General features: G+C 37.8%; 2 protein-coding genes across 2 annotated transcripts in view; one reads left to right on the top strand and one right to left on the bottom strand.

The window, feature by feature from the left end:
* Positions 1 to 475, bottom strand: part of PIBF1 (progesterone immunomodulatory binding factor 1) — a 178,698-nt gene extending 178,223 nt beyond the window's left edge. Inside the window, exon 1 of the mRNA XM_037153253.2 lies at positions 139 to 475. The gene's annotated coding sequence lies outside the window, so the exon portion shown is untranslated. The remainder of the gene's footprint in view (positions 1 to 138) is intronic.
* Positions 476 to 613: 138 nt separating this feature from the next.
* DIS3 (DIS3 homolog, exosome endoribonuclease and 3'-5' exoribonuclease) lies at positions 614 to 26,110 on the top strand. The gene is made up of 21 exons (XM_037153230.2): positions 614 to 992; positions 1,568 to 1,725; positions 4,211 to 4,404; positions 4,806 to 4,879; positions 7,119 to 7,286; positions 8,086 to 8,250; positions 9,769 to 9,882; positions 10,004 to 10,141; positions 10,736 to 10,882; positions 11,258 to 11,374; positions 11,632 to 11,733; positions 12,952 to 13,016; positions 13,104 to 13,188; positions 13,695 to 13,822; positions 16,298 to 16,384; positions 18,155 to 18,311; positions 21,293 to 21,507; positions 21,610 to 21,778; positions 21,904 to 22,062; positions 22,731 to 22,853; positions 23,528 to 26,110. The coding sequence occupies exons 1-21, from the start codon at positions 765 to 767 to the stop codon at positions 23,609 to 23,611; spliced, it is 2,877 nt and encodes a 958-aa protein (XP_037009125.2). The 5' UTR covers positions 614 to 764; the 3' UTR covers positions 23,612 to 26,110.
* The last annotated feature ends 5 nt before the right edge of the window (positions 26,111 to 26,115 follow it).

Genomic DNA, 26,115 nt, shown 5'->3' with positions numbered 1-26,115 from the left:
GGTATTGCTGATACCAGTTTTTCTAAATGGCACGATGTATGTTGAGGGTAAATGGTAAGAACTTTAGCCGGATCGGCTTCCCCCCTTGTTAAAGGGCAAAGAATAAGAATAGGTGAAATCAAAGACAGGGAACATCACCTGGACTACAAAGGATCTGGGACACAGACTGGCCACACTTGCGGGTGAGGAATAAAACGCAAACTTGGCAGCATCGGAGGAGTCCTCGCCCCGAGCGTGAAAGGAAGGGATAGAGCAACGCCGATAGCTTCAATTACTCCACGTCGCGGGCTGGATTGGCCGCCACTGCCGCTATTCCAAGGAGCCGAAGGCGTCTTCAGGCTGCAGCTCAGCTTGCAGCACCTCAACAACACATCTCAAGCCGGGTACCGTTTGGACCCGTAACCAGGACAACCACTGCCGTATCCCGAGGAGGTCTAAGGAAGCGGCAGCGAGCAGAGGTCCCGGCACCGGAACTTAGCCCCGTCCCGCCCCGGCGCGGGAAGCGATGCATGTTGGGAGCTGAGGTCCAGCGGCTCCGGGGTCCGCCCACCCTCCCTCGCTCCTTGCTTTCGTCCAATTCTCGCAGCCATCAGCGAGCCAACCAGTGTCAGTCTCCACGTTTTCCCGCGAGAGGTGTTTGCTGAGGTCTGGAGCGGGAAGAGGCGAACCTCCCTGTAAAGGATAGTTGTGCAACTGGACTCCTAGCTTGATATATTTTTTCGGTTCAGAGCTGTCACAGTCGGGATTCTGCGCTGCGAAGCAAGATGCTGAAGTCCAAGACTTTCTTAAAAAAGACACGGGCGGGGGGCGTGATGAAAATCGTGCGCGAGCACTACTTACGGGACGACATCGGCTGCGGTGCGCCGGGGTGTGCGGCCTGCAGCGGCGCTCACGAGGGTCCGGTCCTGGAGCCGCAGCCCGTAGATCCACCCAGCAGCCTCTGCCCGCAGCCGCACTATTTGCTACCTGACACCAACGTGCTGCTGCACCAGGTAAGTCCGCAGGCGGGCTCCGCCTGGAGAAGGGGTGTGACAGCTAGGGAAACTAAGGCCCAGAGAGGCGCGTCTGGGGCAGCATCCTGCACTTAGGGAGAGGCAAACCCTTAGGTACAGGAGGGACCCACGACTCCTGTAGCCCAGGCCGAGGTTCTTTTCTTTGAACGTAGTATTTTTGAGTTCTTGGAAGCATTATAAGTGTAGGTACGTGGATTTTCTAACTCCCGGTGTCTTTTCCGCCTTAGATTGTAAGTCTGGAGGCCGGGACCTGAGCTACTGTGGTCTCCAGTCTGCGACCCCCAGGCAGCTTTTTAAGTGCTTATTAAATAAAAACGATATGGGATGTGGGCCAACCTATTTCTTTATTAATGGACTTAATTCTGCGAAGTTTTAGAGATAGTCTAAAACTAAAGTTTTTCTCTACTAAAACCTGAAGGATTTTCTATAGCGAAATATCTCCTTATCTTAATGCATGTTCAATGTGTTTTAAACTGATATGGTTTTATGTTCGACAGAAACAATTTGCAAATGAATGTAGAAAAATTAATTCTTCTTGTCTTTTGTTTTTTAAGATTGATGTTCTTGAGGACCCTGCCATCAGGAATGTAATCGTCCTACAAACAGTTATGCAAGAAGTGAGGAATCGGAGTGCCCCGGTGTATAAACGAATCCGAGATGTGACTAGTAACCAGGAGAAGCATTTCTATACTTTCACCAATGAGCACCATAGGTAGGAGGGAAATTATGTTAATTGTCAAAACAACAACACAGAATTTTCTAAATTCAGGGAGTCTCCTGTCAGTGATTTGTGATGTCAGAAGATATCTATCTGATAGGTTTCATCCTTACAGGAGTTTTACTTGGTTCTCATACAGTTGTGTAGAACATAATGCTAAGTAGACCTCATTCAGGTTACATAGATATTGATTGGATCAAACCTCAAAGCAAGGTCTCCTGACTCCTAGGCTATAGTAGGTACTTTTATTTCCAAAATGTTTTCATTTCAAATTGATTTTAGTATGTGCCGAGCAATAGAAACATGGTAGGTAAGATTAACTGGGTTCTTGGAAAACCAACCATATTATATGAATAGCCAGCCTATTAACATAGGTTAATAAAATGTAAAAGTTTGTGAAGGAGGTTTTGAATAATAAACCAGACTTATTCTTAATGGGCTTTTAAAAGTTACCCCAGTCCTTTGTAACTGATCACATTGAAGAAAATAAGGTTAAAGTATAGAATTCTTTGTTATATTTCAAATTCAAGACTTGTGTTTCAACATAATGTGTGGTCTTAGAAATAGATAATAGGATTTCTTATGTTTCATAAATTGATGATGCATCTTAGTATACTTTTATTAGTTAGATGAGGGCTTCTCAACCTTGGTTCTGCCGATATATTAGACTGGATAATTCTTTATCTAGTGGATGGGCTGATGTTTAACAACATCCCTGGCTTCTACCCACTACATGCCAGTAGCAACCTGTTTACCCTCTGTCCACAGAGTCATAACCCAGAATGTTTTCAGACATGTCAAATATTCCCAGGGAGCAAAATTGCCCCCATTGAGAACCACTGCATTAGTGGTAGATGTGGTAAAGAAATCCCATTGTAATCTGCAAATTAAAAAAACTTAATTTCTCAACTTTCTCATCTTTATCCTTGTATCCCAAACTTTAAAAAAATAAATTGGTCATGTAAAGAACACCAGCAAAGCACTTGCAGCCTTCTTAATCCTAGCTCATCCTTGAATTCTAGAAGGAGCGATCTCATTTGTTTTTCAGTGCAGAAAGATCAAGTTTTTGTGGAGCCTGATCATAAGATCCCTAATCAGAGGTTACTGTTAGCTTAAGTACATGAGTCGAGTTTAGCCATCCTGGGGTTGACAGGAAACTTTTCCTTAGGACACTTGGGAAAATCTTATAAGATGCTGTTGCTGAAGTCACACTAAAACCAATTCAAAAATTTATGGCAGCATCTTGTGATTGGTATGCCTAAAATATTTCTAAAACTATTATAAGTTAAGTCTAAAAATTTTAAATTGAATTTCTTATCTTTTTTTAAAAATAAGACTTCATGCCCTGACTGGTGTGGCTCAGTGGATTGAGCGTGGGCCTGTGAAGCAAAGAGTCACTGGTTCGATTCCCAGTCAGGGCACATGCCTGGGTTGCAGGCCGGGTCCCCAGTGGGGGACACATGAGAGGCAACCATGCATTGACGTTTCTCTCCCTCTCTTTCTCCTTCCCTTCCCCTCTTTCTTAAAAAAAATAAATAAATAAAATTGAAAAAAAAGACTTCATTTATTTTTAGAGAGAGGGAAAGCACAGGGAGGAAGGGAGAGCAGCATTGATGTGAGAAACATTGATTGGTTGCCTCTCGCAGACCCCCAAATAAAGACCTGGCCTGCAGCCTGTGTCCTGCAGGGGTTAAACTGGATACCTTTCGGTTTGGAGGCTGACTGATGCTCAGTCCACTGAGCCATACCAACCAGGGTTGAATTTATTATCTTTAGTACCAGAAGTTATTGTACTAAGTTTTTTTATTATGCTTAAATTTGGCTTGAAAACCAGACTTAAATAAATAAGTATGCCAACATATTTGGGAGTTCTGAGTAGAGAGAAAGGAGTGTAGTCATATCTGTATCTGGTCTTCAGTCTCTAGGTGGCCTCTGGCATTTGTTGTGTGTTTACCATGGATAACTTACATGCATTATGAATTTAATTGCACATCATTCAATTTAATTGAAAAGACAAATAAAAAAACACTTGAATTTTCATGTGATCATGAATTGTACTGTTTATAACTTTTAGGAATTACTATTAATTTACAGTTTAAATGAAATCTCATCAGACCTACAAAGTTTAGTTACAGTTTTTTTCCAGCAAATCATTGCTTATTTCCTCTTCCAACCTGAGTATAAATCCTGGCCTTCATTTTTTTTTTGGTGAAATAAATTTTTTTAGCTATTTTACTGTTTCATTAATAACGTGGTTTTCTTTTTTCAAACAAATTGACTTAGAAACTTAATTAGAAACAGATCCTGTTTATTTCCTCTCTGATATATAAATATGTGTACATTCAAGAGAAAAAGATATATCATTGGCTTTTAATTTAGTGATTATTAAACATTTATGTCTTAAAACTTTTCACATATGCTTGTTTTTATTGATATTCATTTCCTTTTTTAAAAAAAATTTTCTTTTCTTTACATTTAGAGAAACTTATGTAGAACAAAAACAGGGAGAAAACTCTAATGATAGGAATGATAGAGCCATTAGAGTAGCAGCAAAATGGTACAATGAACATTTGAAGAAAATGTCAGCAGAGAATCAGCTGCAAGTTATCTTCATCACAAATGACAGGAGAAACAAAGAGAAAGCCATAGAAGAGGGAATACCAGCTTTCACTTGTAAGTCTAAATGTATCAACTCTTAAGTCATGTTTGCAAATGCACGTAAAAATGATCAGGCTCATGGTCAGAAATTCACTTGACTGTGTAATATTGTCACAGTCCTACATTGCCTCTATTTTTGCATTTGTAAATTTCTCCGCATTTCTAAGCTCACTGTTTTGTGGTGCCTGGTGGGCAGATTCCCCATCACCATTTGGAATTGGCTTAACAATAAAAGCTCAACAATATGCTCGTCCCACTGTCTGCCCAGGCATGACCACATCAACAGATACGGTCTGTCTTTCCAAAAAAAATGGACAAATGTACCGTCACAAATAAGATTATCGATGTTCTTCCATATCTAAGAAAAGACAAATAAACACTTGAATTTTTCAAGAACAATTAAACTTATTTTTCAGGTGAAGAATATGTGAAGAGCCTAACTGCTAACCCTGAACTCATAGATCGCCTTGCTTGTTTGTCTGACGAAGGGGTATGTTGGAGTTTGTTTTACTTTGTTCTGAAAAGTGAAAATACTAAAATAGCCACTTTAGGTGATGACACTTAAAAATTAGAATGTTGGTGGAAATTGGAATAGGATTTGAGTTGTGACAGTAAGAGTGGCTGTGATCAAAATGCCATTCCTAAAAGACGTGACTTTCTAAAATAGCGCTGTGTGCCAGTATTTCTTCAGCAGCCTGAGTGCGGCCTGGGATTTGGTAGCACTGTTTGTTAATGAATGAGGAACCCATGGCTGGTTTGTGAACTGGAGTAGGAGTTTGACAAAGGAGTGGCGGGCACTGCAGTCAGGGCAGGCAGCTGTAGCAGTAATGCCGGTGGAGGAGGGAAGGGAGTCCTGAGAGGTAGAACCGGAGGGCTGGGGCCCTGATAATGACCTAGAATTTGTTCAGTAGGTCAGCAATTTTTAAACTATCTTAAAGGATCTCCCTAAAGGGCAGCTATGAAGGGATGAGAGCAGATAGAATTCTGGGCTCTGTACCTTACCAAATGGCAGGCTAAAAGAAAATAAGAGTGTATTAAAGTCTGCCTGGGAGGGATGGGGGAGAATGATCAGAAATCGTATTTATTTGAAAGAGCACTCTAATATCGCTGTGTAGGATGATACACTGGATTGTGGGGAAGATGAGAGGCAGAGGGCTGAGTGAAGGGATCAGTGTAATAGCAGACGTGAGGGGATGTGCTGTGGGACGCGTTAAACATTGTGAGCCCTCATTTCCTTATGTGTAAAGTGTGTTTAGCAATAGTGTCTTAATAGTGCTGTTAGGAGGATTGAATGAGATAATAAGAGCACTATTAATAAAATTCTTATCTCAGACGTTGGCACATAGCCAGGGTAAATGTAAATGGCAGCTCTTGTTATAATAGAAATAGGTTTTATGTATTAGAACATTTTACATGCATCCATTCTTTACAGTTTTTTTTCCTATCAGCTACTTTACAAAAACTAAATGGAAGTGAGAAAATAAAAACTGGGCTTGATTTTTGGAATCCAGATTTAGGATTGCTTGTCTAATCAGTAGCCACTAGCTGCCCATGGCCGCTTAAATTTAATTCAAGTTAAATTTAAAAATTTAGTTTCTCTGTTGCACTGTCCACTTCAAGTGCTCAAGAGCCACTTGTGCCTAGTGGCTTTCATTTTGGACATCACGAAAAGAATATGTTTCTTATCACAGCTGTTTTGAATAGCACTGTTCTAGAAGAAGAAACAAGAAGTAATGTAACACTGGTAATACACGGTATTTGATTGAGTGAGGGATACGGTGTGATACAACATGTGGGTGTCTCGTGTTCACTGTGCTATGCAGCATCATGTAACAAAGACCACAGACCACATACTCAAAAATTTCATGAAGTGTTAGAAAGAGGGTTTGGAAAGAGACCAAAATGTTATTTATTTACTCTTAATAAATCATCTTATGTTTATATGATGGAGAAAATGTTACACTAGAGAGGGAGCAGTTTGATTCCAGAGAGAGATAAAGTTCTTGAATAGAGGAGAGGACACGGTTTGTAGTGCCCAGCTGAAAGAACAGAAACCCTTGTATTCATTGTTACAGGAGAGAAAACTCAGATTTTGGTGTAGATTCAAGTTGGTGGGCAGATTCCGGGTTGCTTCTGATTCTCAGTATGGTTATTGAGGTCACCCATGTGAGAGTGAGCGGATAAGCAAAAAGGAGGAAGGATAAAGGAAAAGGGAGAGGAAGAGGAGCCTGGCCGTCAGAATTTGGATATTTGCTAAGAATCCTGATAGGTGGTGTAGGTGTAAGGCAATTCTCAACTTCTGTCTTGTACCCTTAGCTATTTAAAATAGGCAAAATAAAAGTAGCATTTGTTGTGCTTGCTAGCCACAGATTTTTTGTGGAATTGAGGCCTTAAAGTAGCCTTTATGTCTCTACCTGCTCACTTAAATACACACCTTTGTTTGGGGAGGCCTGGGGCGGGGTTGGAGATATGCAGAGCTTCTTAGTGACATAGCACCTAAATGGCTAACCATCTGTGGCTAACCCCCTAAATGTAATGAAATGGAAATATTTGTGTTAGTTGTCCCAGGAGTAGAAAGCATTTTTTCCTCATTGTGCTATATTCTCTCATTAATGGAGTTGCACATACCATGATGTGGAAGGTTTTTAAAAGAAATTGATAGTGATAATAGTTATATACTGGTTTGCAGAAAACTTACATACTAACTGTATCTTTGGTTAATTTCTCAGAACGAAATAGAAAGTGGGAAAGTAATATTTTCAGAGCATCTTCCCTTAAGTAAGCTGCAACAAGGCATAAAATCCGGTACATACCTTCAAGGGACATACAGAGCCAGCAGGGAAAACTACTTAGAAGCTACAGTATGGGTTCACGGAGATGCCGAAGAAAATAAAGAGGCAAGTGTGTGAATGTATTCCGTATACAGAAAAACACTTTCTGTTCATTATTTTCTTTTGCAAGTATTTAAAGTTTTGTAGGAGAATTTAAGTTTGCATTGTGCGCCAGTTTATCTGCTTGAAGGCAGCCATGTGGGATGTGTATAGATACTAGAATTAATCACTTTTTTAAGAAAACTGTACTTGAAAAAGAAGTAAATAAAAATTAAAAAAAAAAAAGAAAACTGCTTACAGGAGAAAAGAACTTTCTATTGACCTACTTTTAACTATTAATCAAATAATGATAAACAGAATGCCTCTTTTTTTATATCATGACCAGTTACGAGCAGTACTAATCACATAGCGTTAGTTGCTCCAGAGGTCTTCACACACTTTACAGTGCACAGCGGTTATTTAGGGATGCTTACTGTTTGCCAGGTACTCTTCTAACTGCTTTGCGTGCCGCATCTCAATCTTCAATCTAGCCTATAAACTAGCTGCTCTTTTTGTATTATTGCCTTCAGGACCTTGAAGTTTAGAGAGGTTAAGAAATTTTTCCAAGGTCTCCTGGTTGTAATGTAAGAGTTATGGCAGATTTCTGAACACAAACGCATATTTTCTGATCATGTTTTTTCTACTTAATATTGAGAAATTAAGAGGGTGAAGTAAGAGGACACTCTAAGGAAGAAAAATGTAAAGGAGGAGAACTAGAGATACATGGAGACATTCACAATGTATTAAACCTTAATATATATTAAGTAACCTTCCCATTATTGTGATTAAAAATATTTGGACACATGCCATTTACTGTTTTACACAGATAATCTTACAAGGACTTAAAAATTTAAACCGAGCTATTCATGAAGACATCGTGGCTGTGGAGCTTCTCCCCAAGAATCAGTGGGTAGCACCATCTTCTGTGGTTTTACATGATGAAGGTCAAAATGAAGATGACGTGGAGAAAGAAGAGGAAAGAGAACTCATTGTATGAAACCAAGCAAGTTTTAATTTTTGTCTGTGCCCTTTTGTGTAATCAATATGTTAGCTTTGGAGAAAATTAAAGAAGCTTTATTGCTTTCAGATTTATTGAACAAAATTATACGAGGGGGGACACAAAAAAACCTGGGCCTGGCTTCTGGAGGGTGTTCCCCCTGTAGTACTCACCGCTAGGTGAGTGTTCCGGAAACCTATCCGCATCAGCGTCAGCTGGTGTTGTCGTGAGAGACTGCGTTCGGCCTCACTGAAAGTTTTTGAAGAGCCTTTCAGTGCATTTGCCCGTTTCGTGATGGGTGATTTACGGGTGCACCTGCCCACACTGCACTGGATGTTCAGCAGCTTTTGACCCAAAATGGCAGGACCCCAGTGCCCCACCCTCCTTCTTCATCCGATCTCGCAACTTTTTTTGTTTCCCTGGATGAAAAATGTCCTCAAAGAGAACCGGTTTGCCAGTGTGTAAGAGGAGAAACAAAAAACACAAGCACTAAAAGGCACCAAAATTGACAAGTTCAAAACCTGTACTAAGTAGTGGGGAAAAGTCTCAATAGGTGTACTGCATCAAATGGAGAGTACTGCGAAGGTGACTGAAGTTTACGCGTGTAAGAGTAAATACACAGGTTTTTATAAATTTGTTTTTCTGGGTCCCCCCTCTTATTTCTACACAGTTGACGTTTTTCTAAGTATTTAAGTAGCATTCTGAATTTATGTCTTATTTTGCTCAAATAAATGGGTATAAATAAAAAAAGACTTGATTATGAAACTTGAACTGTGTGACATTCAGAATGTGATCTGTCCGAATTAGTGAGTTTTAAGTAAATATAAATTAAAATTTGCTGAAATGTTTTTACATAACATTTAAAATTTTCTTGGCATAGTAGATGTCCTTTTGGGCCCTTATATTTGGGTCTGTTTAATAATTCCTTCTCTAGTACCATATTTATTATGAAGAAAATACTTTCCAATGTTTTTTAGGAGCAAAAGTCTACCTAATATGGCTTATTCATTTCCTTACCTTAGAATTACATGAATAATGTAATTATTCACCCAATATTAGCACTTTTTTCCCATGAATTTTAATGCAGTGCTCTGGACCCTTACTATGGCCCTACCTATGTAGACTCTAGGCCATAGAAGAGTGTTGGCTGTGAAATACCTTAAGATCCTTCTGTTACGTCTAATAAGAAATACCCTTTTTTTGAATACCTATATATGTGTTAGTAAATCCCCACATTAAAACTGGAAAGAGTTGAATTCTGAGATATTTACTTGGTTATATTTATTTTTTCAATTATGAGTTTTTGTAATCTGTTACATTATGGAAAAACTCCATGGTTTGTTTTTACATGTTCTTGCCTAGAATTCCGAAACATCAAGATTCTGTACTTTTATGTCATAATTTAGTGCCTGAAAATATTAGTTGTCCATATTCTAATTCTAATTATGAAGGGAAATTGTGTCATTATACTTTGAGGAAAAATAACTGAAGATTTTTATTTTTAAATCTCAGCTTAGGGCTGCTGTAAGTGAAAAAATGTTAAAGCCTACAGGTAGAGTTGTAGGAATAATAAAGAGGAATTGGAGACCGTACTGTGGCATGCTTTCCAAGTCTGACATTAAGGAGGTGAGTAGAGAGCATGTTGCTGTGTGATGAAAAAATGATACCGTTTAATAGGACAGCTCTTCCCTTGCCTTTATCCCAGTTTTTGTGTGTCTTTGAAATATTTTTTGCTCATTTTCTTTAGTCAAGAAGACATCTCTTTACACCTGCTGACAGGAGAATTCCTCGAATTCGGATAGAAACCAGACAGGCTTCAGCATTGGAAGGACGGAGAATTATCGTTGCTATTGATGGATGGCCCAGAAATTCCAGATACCCAAATGTAAGTTTGAATTAGTCATTTTGTTTTAGAGCATTTCATTGAAAATTTGGGAATAAAATTGCTTCTCTTAGTGGAACTAGAATCTGCTTATGTATAGAATTCATACTGAAATTTAGGAATATTTCACAGTTACCTAATAAGTAGTGCATCCAATTCTAAAGTTAATCTTATGAAATATCATGAGTCATTTGGTTAATTTTACTCAGATTTTCAAACAAATAACTTTTATTGATAATGACTACAAAGATGGGGTTTAAGACCTAACTAGATGCTAATCAACATTTTGAAATGACTATATTTGAAGCACATTCTGAACTTGAACGATAATAAGAAATATAAGATGCTTGGTTATATAAGAACTAGGCCTTTGCTAAGTCTTCATTATAAACACTTGAAAATTCTCATTTTCAAGTGTTTACAGTGAAAAATCAGCTTTAATTTATCAAGGGATCATTTCTAAGAAGGATTTACAGGTACATTTAGATATACTAAGGTTATATATAAATGCTCAAAGAACTTAATGTGGTAATAAGATATAAATTACCCACTAACAACTATAAAATCCACCTCTCCAATAATAATTTTTGGTTTTAGGGACACTTTGTGAAAAATTTAGGTGAAGTTGGAGAGAAAGAGACTGAAACAGAGGTTTTGTTGCTGGAACACGATGTTCCCCATCAGCCTTTTTCACAGGCAGTTCTCAGCTTTCTACCAAAGATGCCCTGGAGCATTACTGAACTGGTAAGTTCGAAAGAATTTGTGACTTTATGAAGTACTGCATCTGATTTAATTTTGCTTGAATTCTCTGTGTGTTTTTAAATATGTAGAAACCATAGTCCCCTTCCTGCCCCACATTTAGTTAAGTACAGAACTCTTAGGTGTTGGAGAAACCACTTGCTTTACTGACAGATGGTTTTTTCAAGAAGACCAACCCTAGATTATGTCAAATTTTTCAAAAGCAAGGAGACCACAAGTTGCAAGTGATGATGTCTAGTTATCATTTAGAAATAAGACAAGTTTTCTTTGTTTTAAATGTATTGTTGATTTCATTAGGTCTGTGCTTCACTTGTCCTGCCAAAGCAGTTTTTTCTCTCTTAATCATGTGGCATCTTCTAGGACATGAGAAACCGAGAAGACCTGAGACATCTCTGTGTTTGTAGCGTGGACCCCCCGGGATGCACAGATATAGATGATGCTCTGCATTGTCGGGAACTCGAAAATGGGAATTTGGAGGTATTCATTTTGTAATTGCGTTCTGTATCCAAATACAGTGTTGTTCTTGAGTTCATTTTCTTTTTTCACCCACTGTAGGATGTATTTGTGGGTTGTCTGGGGGAAGAAGTCCTAGCTGCAGGCTAATGGGCTTGTGTCAAAAACTGAGCTGGTGATTTGTGACCGAGTCTGTTTTCCATTTTGCCGAATTTCTTCTTATTAACACTCTATTTATTCAATTAGGCATGTCGACATCTTTTCATTTTTATCTTTTTAAGGTCGGTGTTCATATTGCTGATGTTAGCCATTTTATTAGGCCGGGAAATGCTTTGGATCAAGAGTCAGCCAGAAGGGGAACAACTGTGTATCTTTGTGAAAAGGTAAATGTGTTAAATTTAAAATGGAATTATGATACATGCTTGCAACTTTTTCATCATTTGTTTTATTCTTAATAATAAAATCATCTGAGGTATTTCCTGAGGAAAAGACAGCCTCAAGGTTTAGTGAAATTTGATGAAAGGCTATTATGTTAATTGTACTGTTAGTTCATACAGACCATGGGACTTGTGAATGAATGCTTAATTAGTCAGAGTTTGAAATAGTACATGAATCAGCTAAAAGACTAATATATAGAATGAGGTGACCGTAAATCAGTATGCATTGTTCTTTGATACTGAGTGGCCCAAGAGATGTAGCTGATATAATTTGTTGTGTAGCATCTAACTTACCATTTATGGGTAACTAATGAAAATGTATTTTGTTTCTTTCCTTTTCTAAGTCATGAGATTATTCTGTCACAGTTTACTGTTTATTCTTCATTGAGTGTGGTCCCATAAAGTTACAGAGAAAAATTGTTCAAGTAGAGGAAAAAGTTAAGCTTAGTCTGTCATGAGTTCATTGTCAAAGTTCTGGGTACCTTTTTGCCATAAAAATTTAGTGTCTATTTTAGTATTTTAAAAACACCATATAGCCCTGGCTGATGTAGCTCAGTGGATTGAGTGCGGGCCTGCGAACGAGACAATCGAGGTTCGATTCCCAGTCAGGGCACATGCCTGGGTTGCAGGCTGGTTCCCTGCAGGCCAGTTCCCAGCAGGGGATGCACGAAAGGCAACCATACATTGATGTTTCTCTCCCTCTCTCCTTCCCTTCCCCTCTAAAGATAAATAAATAAAATCTTTTAAAAAAAACCAAACAATTAAAAAAAAACACAAAAAAACACCATATAGTTTGTGTTAAGCCTTGGGAAAATGTCCCTTCATAGAGGTGGCAGGGCCTGTGTCAGTCATCTAGTTCGATCCCAGTGTCCAGACTCCAGAGGGGACTTTGAGAGGACAAGCTGGTGGTTAGTGCAGAGGCCTGAACCCTGAGACTGAAGCTCCCTGACGTGAAGTCCAGTTTTCTTTCATTGCTTCCCTTGGGTTTAATATTGTGTAACGCTTTCTAGAAATAGAGTTTTTATTTTGTGTTTTCTCAGTTCTGTTCACAAAGAGCAGGACATTTCTTTTTTCCTTGTTAAATGCTGTGTGAGAATACAATCTCAAATAAACAAGTGTACAGATGTAGCTAAGTCATCTGCGGCTCTGTTTTATCTGTTGCAGAGGATCGACATGGTTCCAGAGTTGCTTAGCTCCAACCTATGTTCCTTAAGGTGTAACGTTGACAGGTATTTATGCATGTTTTTTCCTAAGACCACAGTGGTTACTGCTTTAACTGATTCCCGTTAACAAATACCGTCTGTTTTTTTACACAGGCTGGCGTTTTCATGTATTTGGGAAATGAATCACAATGCAGAAATCTTAAAAACAAGGTTTACAAAAAGTGTCATTAATTCAAAGGTTAGTTTCATGGCTAACATTTAATGTTTAAAATCTTTGATACTTTTAACAGTATTCTAGAATGTTTTGAAAAGGTTTAGGCTTATTATCCTATGGATTATTTTTCCCATTGTTGCAACAAAATCTAGATTTTTGCAGGTATCTGCTTAATTCTTTTTTTTTTTAATTTTAAAATTTATCTTTAGAAGGGAAGGGAATGAGAGAGGGAGAGATATATATCAATGTATGGTTGCTTCTTGTGCATCCCCTGCTGGGAACTGGCCTGCACCCCAGGCATGTGCCCTGACGGGGAATTGAACCACGATCTTTTGGTTTGCAGGCCCGTGCTCAATCCACTGAGCTACACCAGCCAGGGCCCTGCTTAATTCTTGATGTTATTTATAACTGAGTTTATGTAGCCATTGTCCTGTATTCAGAAACCTAGAAAGTCTATATACTTAAGAAGACCAAAGAAGACCAGTTTTTATCATTTGTAAGCTGGTACTAACATCCGGTTTCTTCTTCAGGCTTCTCTTACGTATGCTGAAGCTCAGATGAGAATTGATTCGGCAGCCATGAATGATGATATTACCATCAGTCTCCGTGGACTAAATAAACTAGCTAAAATTTTGAAAAAAGGAAGAATTGAAAAAGGGTACATTTCAAAAATATTTATTAAGATATTTCTTAATTCATTTATTTTGGCATTAAGATAACTTGTGAACTCTTTAAAGTGTTTTATCATGGACAATGATAAATTATTTAATAGACTGAGTAAAGACTCACGTGAAGACACTGTACCCCTAGCTGCCTTTTCAGTGTTAGCGACTTGATTCTGGACTGAGGTTTGTTTAGGGCTTCTGTCCTTTAATTTGTTGTCCTAAAAACTCATGTTTGAGGTAAAAATCTTGAAGAAATTCTAAGAAGGCAAGACCTCCTCTGGGCTCTTCTGTGGATTGTTTTTAATTTTAATTAGAAATAAGTTTCCATATTGAACACTGATTTTTCAGTTTAAATAAATGTAAGGGAAGTTGTTACTGCACTTTATAGAGTTGCAAGAGATTTAAGAGATTGTTTAATCCAACACCTTTATTTTTTAAAATAATACACCTTTAATTTTTTAATGATTAGAAGTTATTTAGAAGTAGTCTTCCCAAAGATCTGATAGCTAGTGGCAGAGTCACTTTTTGCTATCATATCACGGCACTTGCTGAACTACAAAAGGTAGAAGATAAGGAGTGCCCAAGTACCCACACTTGTTGAAGCAGTTAAAAGAAATGTGACTCTTCAAAGACATCATCAACTATCAGAGTAAAGCAAGTAGATTGTCTCTTAATACATTTACAGTCTTGTATTTCCCAGCTAAATATATATAGGAAATCACAAATAAATTCCTTCGAAGTTTACTGCTGTTTTGATATATGAAAAAAAGATTTTAGATGTTGGTGTCTGGGTCCCCATGCCCATCCAGGGTAGGGTCACAGGCTGTTATTAACAATGTTTTTGTTGGGGAATGCAAACTGTTGCGTCCACGCTCATTCATAAGATGTGCCTATTTAAATTTAAATGAAAAATTCAGTTTCTGAGTTGCACTAGCCATATTTCAAGTGCTCAGTAACCACATGTGGACATCACCACCATATTGGGAAGTGTGGATAGAGAACATTTTCATTTCTGCAGAAAGTACCATTCATTGGACAGTGTTGGTCTAGGTAGTTTTGCAGAGCCATTACTATCTCTGTTCACAGCTCAGTTTCCTGGGAATTTTTCATATGATTCTAAATAAGAAACTTGGATAAGTTTAATTATCCAGATAAGGATAATTTGAATGCAGTAAAACCAAATGAAATTATTGCTCAAGCTTTTAGGTATAAAGAAGAGGGCTATAATTGAATTTTTATGACACGAAATGAAACATCATTCAGCAAATATTTGTTTATTGAAGGTTTGCACTATGCCAGGTATCAGAAGAAAGTGTGTGTTAAGATAATTTTTAGAAAATTTGTTTTGAAATGAAACCAAGTAAAACAGTTGAAACTATATTCATTTTATGGTTTTAAAAAAGATGTAAGCTTGCATTTGTAAATTACCTTCTCATAATATGAATAGAAAATATATATTTTTTAAGTTCAAAAAATAGCCTTTAATTATCTATGTTAAAGGATAAATGTTTTTGTCATGGATAGTGGCCTATGAAGAAACATGATCAAAATGTGATTAGTATACTTTGCTTTTAAGTCAAAATATATTAATAAACACATAATAGACCTGATGTAGAACCTTGTAAATACAGCAGGGCAAGAAAGGAATATTTGTTGAGATTTCCTTGCTAGTATTCCTTTTGTAGCTCCCTAAGAAAGGCGAGGAGTTAAAGAAGAACTTAACTTGCCTCATCTCATGTTATTTTTCCCTTTTCTATGATTGTACAAGGTTGCCCATCCTCACCAAAATTAAAAGTTTTAGGTTGATTTTAGCAAACCTGATTAAAATAGCACCAAGGTTTAAAGAAATTAAATTAAACTTACCTTGCCTTGTAGGCATTTACTTTTCAAGGGAGTTGCTAGGTCATTAAATGAACCATGTGTGTAAAACACTTAGCATAGTATGTTATCTGATCTGCAGCACTCAAATATTAATAGTCATCAGCATTTGTAACATATTAGTAGTTGTAGTTTATCAGTCTCTTCTCTATTGGTTGAGTTTATATGGAAGATACTTTTGAACTGTGGATCTTATGTCAGTGATCTACCCACAGTAGCTTCCTTTTTCCTCTCTCCATCATCCCTCACCCTAATACACGATTTTCCATGGCAAATAATATTCTGTCAGTAACCTTCTTTATCAGTCAGTGTGATTAAAAACCCACGTAACAGTAAAATCTCATAGCTTCACAACAGAAGGTGTTCGGACCCGCAGAAGCACAAGGACTCTTTCTGTTTGTGGTGTTCTCGTGCTCTCTCATTAAGTGCAGTTTAGATCTGTAACACTTAACAGAGGCCATAGAGCCTTCAGAAGAATAACTGTCCCATACTTGCTATAATCATTTCCTGTTTTAAAAAATCACTTCAGAATTATGTCTGTTATTGGCTTACTTGAGTAATTCACCGCCTTTTTTTTTTTTTAAATTTAGGGCTTTGACTCTTTCTTCTCCGGAAGTTCGCTTTCATATGGACAGTGAAACTCATGATCCTATAGATCTGCAGACCAAGGAGCTTAGGTTTGCAATTTTTTTGATGGGCACTAGATAAGATTTGATTTTAAATGTACTATCTGGTTTGTTGGTAAACAAAACATTATACCTGAAATATCTATTTCTAGGGTTATGATTTCTGTAATTTTTTTTTTTACTTCTGAAATGTATAGAAAAGTGAGTATCTCAATGTTCGGTTTTTCCTACATAAAACTGGGATTAGTATTACAATAGAAAAATTTCCAATTTGAATTGGTACGTCTTGATGTATGTGGTGTACTAGAACTTGACTAGGGATGGTGATGGTAAGTGAAAGAAGATTGCCTGGTTAATTCCTTCAGTGTCTCATGTGGAATTGCTGTGGTAGGATGGAAGAGTGGGCACAGGGCTTTGGAGCCACAGAGCTTTGGAGCCTGGGTCTGGGTTCCAGTACAGTCTGTGCAACTCTGGAAAAGTGATGCCTCAGTTTATTTGTGACTGATAGTGGTACCTACCTCATAGGGCGCTGTGAAGAGTACTCACATGTTGTACTGTTGTTACTTCAGCTGATTTATTGATTTAGGAAGCAGGGAAATTTTTGGTTAACCAGAGGCCTCTTTTCCGTGCCTGTTAGAGAAGGTAACTGAAATTAGTTTGCATTTATACTTTTCTTAGTAGATGACTTAGAATTAAAAATGAGAATATACCTAAGTTTGTTAGTTTGGACCAGTAAGTGCTCAGTAGCATTCAAACTAAAATTAAAAAATAGCTTAGCGAGCGGAGGAACTTCTGTGCAAGTAAGTCTGGTGTTAGTGTGAACAGTGAGCCCAACACTAGGAGCTGTTTTGAGGAAAAAGTTGAATCCAACTTTACCAAAATAGAACATCACCCATTTCTTCCTACCCATTAGGAGAAAGATATTCCTAAGAAATGTCCCTATGAGTTTTAAAATTATAGGAGGTCTTACTAATAATTTTAAAAATTAATATACTTTAGCAATCTCATCAAGATGGTATTAGAAGTTATTTAAAATGGAAATAGGAAAGAATGATAAATAATGCATGTTCAGTGACTTGGGAGAAAGAAAGTTCTATGTAAACAAAAGGCAAATGATTTATTAAACGAAAATTTAAAGCCATAGATGAACTCCTTAGATTGAAAAGCAGTATCACATTGCTTAAGGCTTTCAAAGTCAGGTTATGTGAACCTGAATCATGGTACTACTAACAGCTTGGACTTTGAGCAGAGAGTGATACTCAGGCTTATATGCAGAAGAGAGTAGCTACGTGTGCGGCGTCACGTGTAGCACTTAGAGCGCAATGCCTGACCTGTAACAGGCACCCAGAGTAGCTGTTGTAAAGAACATCTCTTCATTTTGGCGATTTATTGGTGAAAGTTTAAATTTTTAAACCAAAATTTGTACGACTTAAACTTTTAATTATCTTAGTAAACTTTATTTTTATGGATTTATACTTCAATAAAAATCTATTTGTATTTGGACTTAGGGAAAAGGGGTTAAAATGTTTATGATTTAGATTTTATATATTACTTAGAGTTGGCAAAGCTATTTTTTAAATGTAATTTGTAAAGTCTCCTCTAGCATGGGATTTGCTTACACAGTAGATGCATAGTAAGGATCGTTGACATAGTAGAGGGGAGAAGTGAAAGAAGGTTCTCTTAGTATATTTCCCTAAGTTAGGAAAATACACATGTGCACACATATGAATGTTGTGTAGGAAATATTCCCATTATCTTCTATGTAGAAAAGGTAACCTGTAAATAAATATGATATAATTTAATGATTTTTTTCATTGACAGAGAAACAAATTCCATGGTGGAAGAATTTATGTTACTTGCCAATATCTCTGTCGCAAAAAAAATTCATGAAGAATTTTCTGAACATGCTCTCCTTAGAAAACATCCTGCTCCTCCTCCATCAAATTATGAAATTCTTGTTAAGGCAGCTAAATCCAAGGTAAGATTCTATAGATTGAAAAGTTATTTTGTATTTGTATTGTGATTTATCCAGTGCACTGAATAATCTATATTATTTATTTATTTATTTATTTTCTGGTACATTTTATTGATTATGCAATTACATCTGTCCCATTTTTTAAAAAAAGATTTTATTTGTTTTTGGAGAGGGGAAGGGAGGTAGACTGGGAGAGAAACATCAGTGTGTGGTTGCCTCTTAAACTCTCCATAGTGGGGGCGTGGCCCACAACCCGGGCATGTGCCTTGACTGGTAATTGAATCACCAACCCTTTGGTTCGCAGGCCGGCATGTGCCTTGACTGGTAATTGAATCACCAACCCTTTGGTTCGCAGGCCGGCACTCAATCCACTGAGTTACATCATCCAGGGATGGTTGTCCTACTTTTTTTCCCCTTTCTTCCCCTCTCCCCTGCACCCCCTCCCTCCATCATTTCCCCACCTGCTTAGTTCATGTCCGTGGGTTCTATATATGAGTTCTTTGGCTTCTCTGTTTTCTATACTGTTCTTAACTTTCCCCTATTTTGTACCTACCAATTATTACTTCTTATTCCCTGAACCTTTTCCCCATTCTCCCCACTCCCTCCTCCCCACTGATAACCCTCCATGGGATCTCTATTTCTGTGGTTCTGTTCCTGTTCTAGTTATTTGTTTAGTTTTTGTTTTTATTTTTTAGGTTTAGTTATTGATAGTTGTGAGTTTGTTATTATTTTACTGTTCATAGTTTTAGATCTTTTTCATAGATAAGTCCTTTAACTCTTCAAATAATAAGGGCTTGGTGATGATGAACTTCTTTAACTTTACCTTATCTGGGAAGCATTTTGTCTGCCCTTCTATTCTCAATAGTAGCTTTGCTGGATGGAGTAATCTTGGATGTAGGTCCTTGCCTTTCATGACTTTGAATACTTCTTTCCAGCCGCTTCTTGCCTGAAAGGTCTCTTTTTAGAAATCAGCTGACAGTCTGATGGCCACTCCTTTGTAGGTAACTGTCTCCTTTTCTTTTGCTGCTTTTAAGATTCTTTCTTTATCTTTAATCTTGGATAATTTAATTATGATGTGTCTTGGTGTGTTTTTTCTTGAATCCAATTTCTTTGGGACTCTCTGAGCATCTTGGACTTGCATGTTTATTCCTTCACCAGACTGGGGAAGTTTTTCTTCATTATTTGTTCACGTAAGCTTTCAATTTCTTGCTCTTCCTCTCCTCCTTATGATTCGGATGTTGGAACATTTACAGTTGTCCCAGAGGTTCCTCAGCCTCTCATTTTTTGAATTCTCTTTTCTTCATTTTGTTCCAGTTGGATGTTTCTTTCTTTTGTTCCAAATCATTGATTTGAGTCCCAGTTTGCTTCCCTTTACTGTCCGTTCCCTGTATATTTTCCTTTATTTCACTTTGCATAGCCTCCATTTCTTCCCTTATGTTGCAGCTGTCCTTAGTCATTTTTGCGAGCATCCTGATTTGCCAGTGTTTTGAACTCTTCGTGCATTTGGTAGGTTGTCTGTCTCCTCATCACTTAGTTCTTTTTCTGGAGTTTTAATTTGTTCTTTCATTTGGGGAATATTTCTTTGTCTCAGCATACAACTGTTGATGAAGGTTTCTTCTTTAACTCCTCAGTTGTCGGACTTCTATACAGAATAATTTTCTGGCAGTGCTGGTTGTTTTTTGTTTTTAAATTGGCAGTTATCTTTCTTTTGGTTGTGCAAGAAAGTGTGGTATATCTACCTATACCTCCATCTTGGGACAGTGAATGATGTATATTACATCTGCATAAAAATAATTCTTATTTCTTGATGCAAAAATATGCCAGTAGTTCTTAGTTTTTATTATCGAAATATCTTTCACATATAACGTGTACATTTAATGTGTACAATGTTAATTTTATACATTTGTACAGACTTGTTATTTGCAATATCCTGATCATATTTGCGATATCCCGAACATAATAAGCCCTTGTGTATCTCTCTGCCTTTACACCTGTTCTCTCTGCCTGCTCCTTCACACTGCCTCTGAACTGCTGAACTTCAGAAAGTTACAAATAATTTTTTCTCTTTAACTCAGTTAAGCCCCATTTCTGTCATGTCCCTAAGAAGGAAGTCCATTTATTGCACACCTACAAAAAACAAAATATACAGAAAGGGCACTATTTCCTCAGTTCCATAGAGCCCTTGCCTCTGGTTAGCAGATTTTCATTTAGGTATAAATACCCTTACCCTTGGGGCAACTATGGCTTCTCTTGGTTTTCTGTGCATCAGTTGTCCAGGTCCCATCTTTCCTGTCCAGAATAGAGCTGGAGGGGTTGTTTTTGTCTCAGGACATTATTCTTCCAGGATGACACTGGTTTTTGTTATCAGAACTTTCTGGTGGGCTTATTGCTATCATATCCATCAGAAGAGAATCAGCGTCTCTTCTGCTCTGAGGCTTATGCCATAAATTGGGGGATTTTCTCTTGTCTTCTTTCTAAGATCGAGAGGAGAAGGAGGACTTAAGTAAGTTTGCCTCATCTCCCAAAGTAGAATAAAACAGCCAAGTTTGATGTATCATACCTGATGGAGGGGTGTTGACCAGTTCAGTTTTATTTTGTCTGTGGCTTTTACTTCTATTTTGAATGGAAGGAAAACGTCTGCAGAGAAAATCCAGACATACTGGCAGGTATCCAGGTCTGCTCTGATTTTTCTTTCCTGCCCCAACAAAGATTAGGCAGGCACAGACTGGGCTTTGAGAAACCGCACTGCTGCTCCCACCATCCTGTCTTCAGGGTGTTGATACTTCAGTACCTTTAAATGCACTTTGAAACAAGGTAAGCTTTGAGTTGCACAGGGCAGTTGTTGCTTTCTATACATTCATCTTTAGTTTCCTAGGTGAAAGGTAAAAGGTACAAGCACTATCTGGCCAGTCTGATTAGTTATATTTTGAATACACGATGGTACGGATTTTAAAATACAATGCTCTTTCCCTCTTTGTTCACAGAATTTAGAAATTAAAACTGATACAGCCAAGTCCTTGGCTGACTCTTTGGATCGGGCTGAGTCTCCTACATTCCCGTATCTGAACACTCTGTTAAGAATACTGGCCACTCGCTGCATGATGCAAGCTGTGTACTTCTGCTCTGGGATGGATAATGATTTTCATCACTATGGCTTAGCGTCCCCCATATACACACATTTCACTTCTCCCATCAGAAGGTACTTTTTCCTTTTCAAATTAAAAAAAATAGAAGGTGGTTCCTTTTGAATTTTAGAAAGACATTTGAATACTAACGTGGCATGATTCTTATCTGTGAGTAGATATGCAGACATCATCGTTCACCGGTTGTTGGCTGTGGCTATCGGGGCCGACTGTACTTACCCAGAGTTGACAGACAAACACAAGCTTGCAGATATCTGCAAGAACCTGAACTTCCGGCACAAAATGGCTCAGTATGCCCAGCGCGCATCAGTGGCTTTTCACACCCAGGTATTTGCCTTCTATTGATAATACTAAGAGGGGGGAAGTTTTCATTTTTAAATTTAATTTCAAAAACATTTTTGTTAATTTCAAAATATTTAAGATGATTTTTAATAAGGTATGTTATTTTACAGTTATTTTTCAAAAGCAAAGGAATAGTAAGTGAAGAAGCCTATATTCTCTTTGTGAAAAAAAATGCTATCGTGGTATTAATTCCAAAATATGGTTTAGAAGGCACAGTTTTTTTTGAAGAAAAGGACAAACCAAAGCCACGGCTTATTTATGATGATGAGGTATAGTATTTCCACTGTTTTTATTTTTGTTTTCCTTTGATGGGGGAGGGGTGCGTTTTCTTTGATAGGTTACAAAAACTTAAAAAGGGTGAAATTGTTTTTTGTACTCTACAGACTTGTTCTGACTAGTTTAACCATTACACTCAGTTCCTCACCTCAGTGTAGCTTCCCACAGTCACGTGTTGACTGATTTCTTTCATACTAAGTAAAGTTTGCCCTGCTAAGCAAACTTAACACATTGCCCTAGGTGGAGAGATGGATTAAAATAAAAGACATAAGTGACTGCTCTGAGCTCAGGGAAAGGAATTTTCTAACCTGTTTCCAGTGTCTGTTCTCTGGCGCACCCCCTACTTGCCTAACCTTAGTGGAACTACATGACAGTAAATTGCCCGCAGTAGCTTGGTGTTGGGTTTCTCTTCTAGGCCAACAATTTGCTGGTAAGCATCTTGGGTAGTGAATATATTTCTGGATCATCTTAATGAAAGGAGGAAGTATGGTAGCTTATATTTATGTGAGGTTACTAGATTAGTGACTTTGGTTACATAGAACACTTAGATGTACTTATTAAATATGCAAGTAATTTTTAAGTTTAAGCTTTTAAGTTTATATGAAAGGTAAACTATAAAGAATTAGAACAAACCCTCAATTGTAAAATGTCTTTTGTTTAGAAACCGTCACTTAAAATAGAAGACACAGTGTTTCATATATTCGATAAAGTTAAAGTGAAAATCATGTTGGATTCATCTAATCTTCAGCATCAGAAAATTCGAATGTCCCTGGTGGAACCATGGGTAAGACCAGCTTACACTTTCTGCATTGTAATGGAATGTGTTTGTGAAAGGCTGATATATTCAGAAGTTATTTCTGCTTAGTGATAGTGGAAATTCTGTAAGTAGTGGGAAGGACAAATATTTGCCTAGCAATTCCTATTTTCTCACTGATCTCCCTAGGCCATAGGATCCTAGTTACTTAGATGAGATTGGGCGCGTTCAGGGTGCTGTGGCCATAGAGGGATCCTAGTTACTTAGGCTTCTTCTGAGGTCATCAGTACGAAAAGCAGAGCTCTTTGAAATCTCTCCCCTAGACTTTTGTCACTTTTACCGGTTTTGAAAGTTGCACTTTTGAAGATGAAGATGGAGACATCGGTTCTTAACCTTTGTTTTGCCTGAGGCCTCTGATGCCGATAGTCACAGTGGTTCAGCTGGGGTGCACAGACGTGTTAAATACACTTCCCAAATGACCTGTTTCTTACCTGCTGAGATCAGGTCTGACACTTCTGCACCACTGGTACTTTGTGTGTGGAATACATTGTGTGGAAAACCTTTTCTAACCCCATTTTCCCCCTCTACTGCTACATCCTTTTCAAATTGAAAGTATCAGTGGGGAAGGGGGAGATGAGAATGAGATTTAAGCTTTATTTTATGCTTTAACTCACTTAAATTTTTTTCCATTTGCATTACTTTAGATACCAGGTATAAGTATTCCTAATGATACTTCAAACATGGACATTAATGAACCAGAGAAGAAGAAGAAGAAGCTTGAAAAATAGCTACACTGGACAGAAAAGCATAAAGGGTTGGTGTCCTTAAAAAAAAAAAACAAAGAAAGCTTGAGAGGACATTTTTAAACTTAAGAAGTGTGTGAAAGTTTATTACTTTATTAAGTACATTTTGATAATTTAAAAAATTGCATTTTTAAAATTTATTATATTTTATGGATTATACTATTACAGTTGTCCCAATTTTTCCTTTTGCCACCCTCCGCCCAGTACCGCCCACTCCCTCAGGCATCCCCCCAACGTTATTCATGTACATGAGTCATGTCTATAAATTCTTCGGCTACTCCGTTTCCTACACTGTGCTTTACATCCCCATGGCCATTCTGCAACTACCTGTTTGTACTTAACTCTCTCACCTCCTCACCCATTCCCCACACCCCCTCCCATCAGGCAACCATCAAAACACTCTCTGTATTCATGGTTCTGTCTCTGTTCTTGTTTTTAGATTCAATTGTTGATAGATTTGTATTTCTTGCCATTCTGTTGTTCATAGTTTTGATCTTTTTCTTAAATGAGTCCCTTTTTCATATAATGGTTTGGTGATGATGAACTCCTTTAGTTTTTTATCTGGGAAGCTCTTTATCCGCCCTTCAATTCTAATTGTTATCTTTGCTGGGTAGAGCACTCTCGACTGTAGGTCCATACTTTTCATGTCTTTGAGTATTTCTTGCCAGTCCCTTCTAGCCTGCAGTTTCTTTTGAGAAATCATCTGACAGTCTTAGCAATTCCCCTGTAGGTAACTAACTTCTTCTCTTTGGGTGCTTTTAAGATTCTCTCTTTATCTTTATCTTTAACCTTTGGCATTTTAATTATGATGTGTCTTGGAGTGGCCTCTTTGCATCCATCTTGTTTGGGACTCTGTGCTTAAAAATTTGCATTTTTATTGAACTGTTGACTGTGTCTGTCCCATCATACTACTTGACTTCTGGATTGAACAGAACTGTTTATGCAGACAAATTCAGTCCAATATCCATCACTTAAGTAGTGACAGGATGGCAATTCAGGGATCTGTATAGATCATTTAGAGAAGGCATTCATCTGCTCATCTGCTCAATGAAGAGATTAACTTACATAAGTAATTTGATTATTTAATATTGGTAGAAAAACTACCATTTTCCTATGGAGAAAAATAAAACATTTTTAGAAGCAAGGAACAATCTGTCATTTCTAAATTTCGAAAGCTGTGTTTGGTGTGGCAGTTTTTAGATTTCAAGACAATTAAGATCTGTCAGGGAATTCAGTAATCATTGCTATTTTTAATTTAGCTAGCTTACATATGTGCTCTTTCTGTTACGAAGCCTCCTGCAGTTTTTTAATGATCCTTGAACAGCTGTCAAGCATTTGGGAATTGAATGTCATAGGAAGGCAAGATGTAGGGTATTTTGATCTGATTGAAAAAATAGTTGTTTTACACCAGGTAATAAGTGTGATCATCATCCTTGACCTTCACCTAAACACCTCCGTCAAAGAAGGGCATTAGGATTCAAAGAAAGAATGGATGGTACTTTAAACGTCACATCGAATGTTATTTAGAAAGCAAAAGGCAGGTAGTGGATGGTTTAAACTGTGTATGTGTCAGATTATGTAGGAAACGGCGGATGGTGTAAGTGCATATTAAGTACATACTCAAGGGAGCACACTGAAGTATCTTCCCGTGTTAACTCCAACAAGTAGTAATCATTAAGTTTGTTTTCCACAATACTGTGAGATAGTTACCTTAAAACATTTTACTTTGCTTATATAATCTCTAAAGTACCGATGGGGTACCAGGTTTATCACCAGGCAGGTAAACTGCCTTTGCCTGGAAGGAGTTTGTGGCACAAGGAAGGGAAGCAAACGGCAGGGGTGTGTTGGTGGGAATAATTGCAGTGCGTGCTTCAGGCGCTCAGTCATGTTGAATGATGTTCCTGTTTGCTGTTACTGAGGAAAACATCCATACGCTGAGGAAGCAACTGTTTCATTTGATGGAAAGATAGCTTTGAGTTGTCTTGGGTCCAAGTAATGGACTGAGACAAGAGTAGGAGTCAACAAGCCTTTTTGTAAAGGGCCAGACGTGTAAGGCTCTGCGGCAGGGCAGGCAGTCTGTCGACAACCTGTGCCTTATTTATGAGGAAGGTCTAATACAGACATTAGTTCCTACTGAGTAATTTTACATGAAATATTTCACTTAAAAAGCTCTGTTGGGTAGGACTCTTCTCCCCATTTAATAGATGAGAAGATTTGAGGCTTTCATGGCCCAGATCAAGCAGTTCAGTAACAGGTGGTGTTAGACTCCAAGTTACAGTCAGTAGTTTGTTTCTACTTGTGCTATGAAACACGCACACACACACATAGCCAGGGAAGCTCCTCCTTCTGGAACCCAGGACTGTTATGTGTAGCAATAGTCTTTAACTTACATTGATTGTAAAGGCTGTGTGCTTAAGGATTCAACTTCCTGATGCAGAATCTTTAGCAATGGACCTAGTGGCTAATGGTTTTAAGTTATTTTGCTGGGG

This window comes from Artibeus jamaicensis, unplaced genomic scaffold (assembly GCF_021234435.1).
Source record: "Artibeus jamaicensis isolate MK-2021 breed Jamaican fruit bat unplaced genomic scaffold, CSHL_Jam_final contig_415, whole genome shotgun sequence".
Classification (NCBI taxonomy): Eukaryota; Metazoa; Chordata; class Mammalia; order Chiroptera; family Phyllostomidae; genus Artibeus; species Artibeus jamaicensis.
This window is presented reverse-complemented; position numbering and strand designations above follow the sequence as displayed.

Coding starts and splice junctions, on each gene's coding strand:
- DIS3 (XM_037153230.2), top strand. CDS start 765: ATGCTGAAGTCCAAGACTTTCTTAAAAAAGACACGGGCGGGGGGCGTG. Junction 10,883..11,257: donor CCTGGAGCATTACTGAACTG/GTAAGTTCGAAA, acceptor GGCATCTTCTAG/GACATGAGAAACCGAGAAGA. Junction 22,063..22,730: donor GGCTTATTTATGATGATGAG/GTATAGTATTTC, acceptor TCTTTTGTTTAG/AAACCGTCACTTAAAATAGA.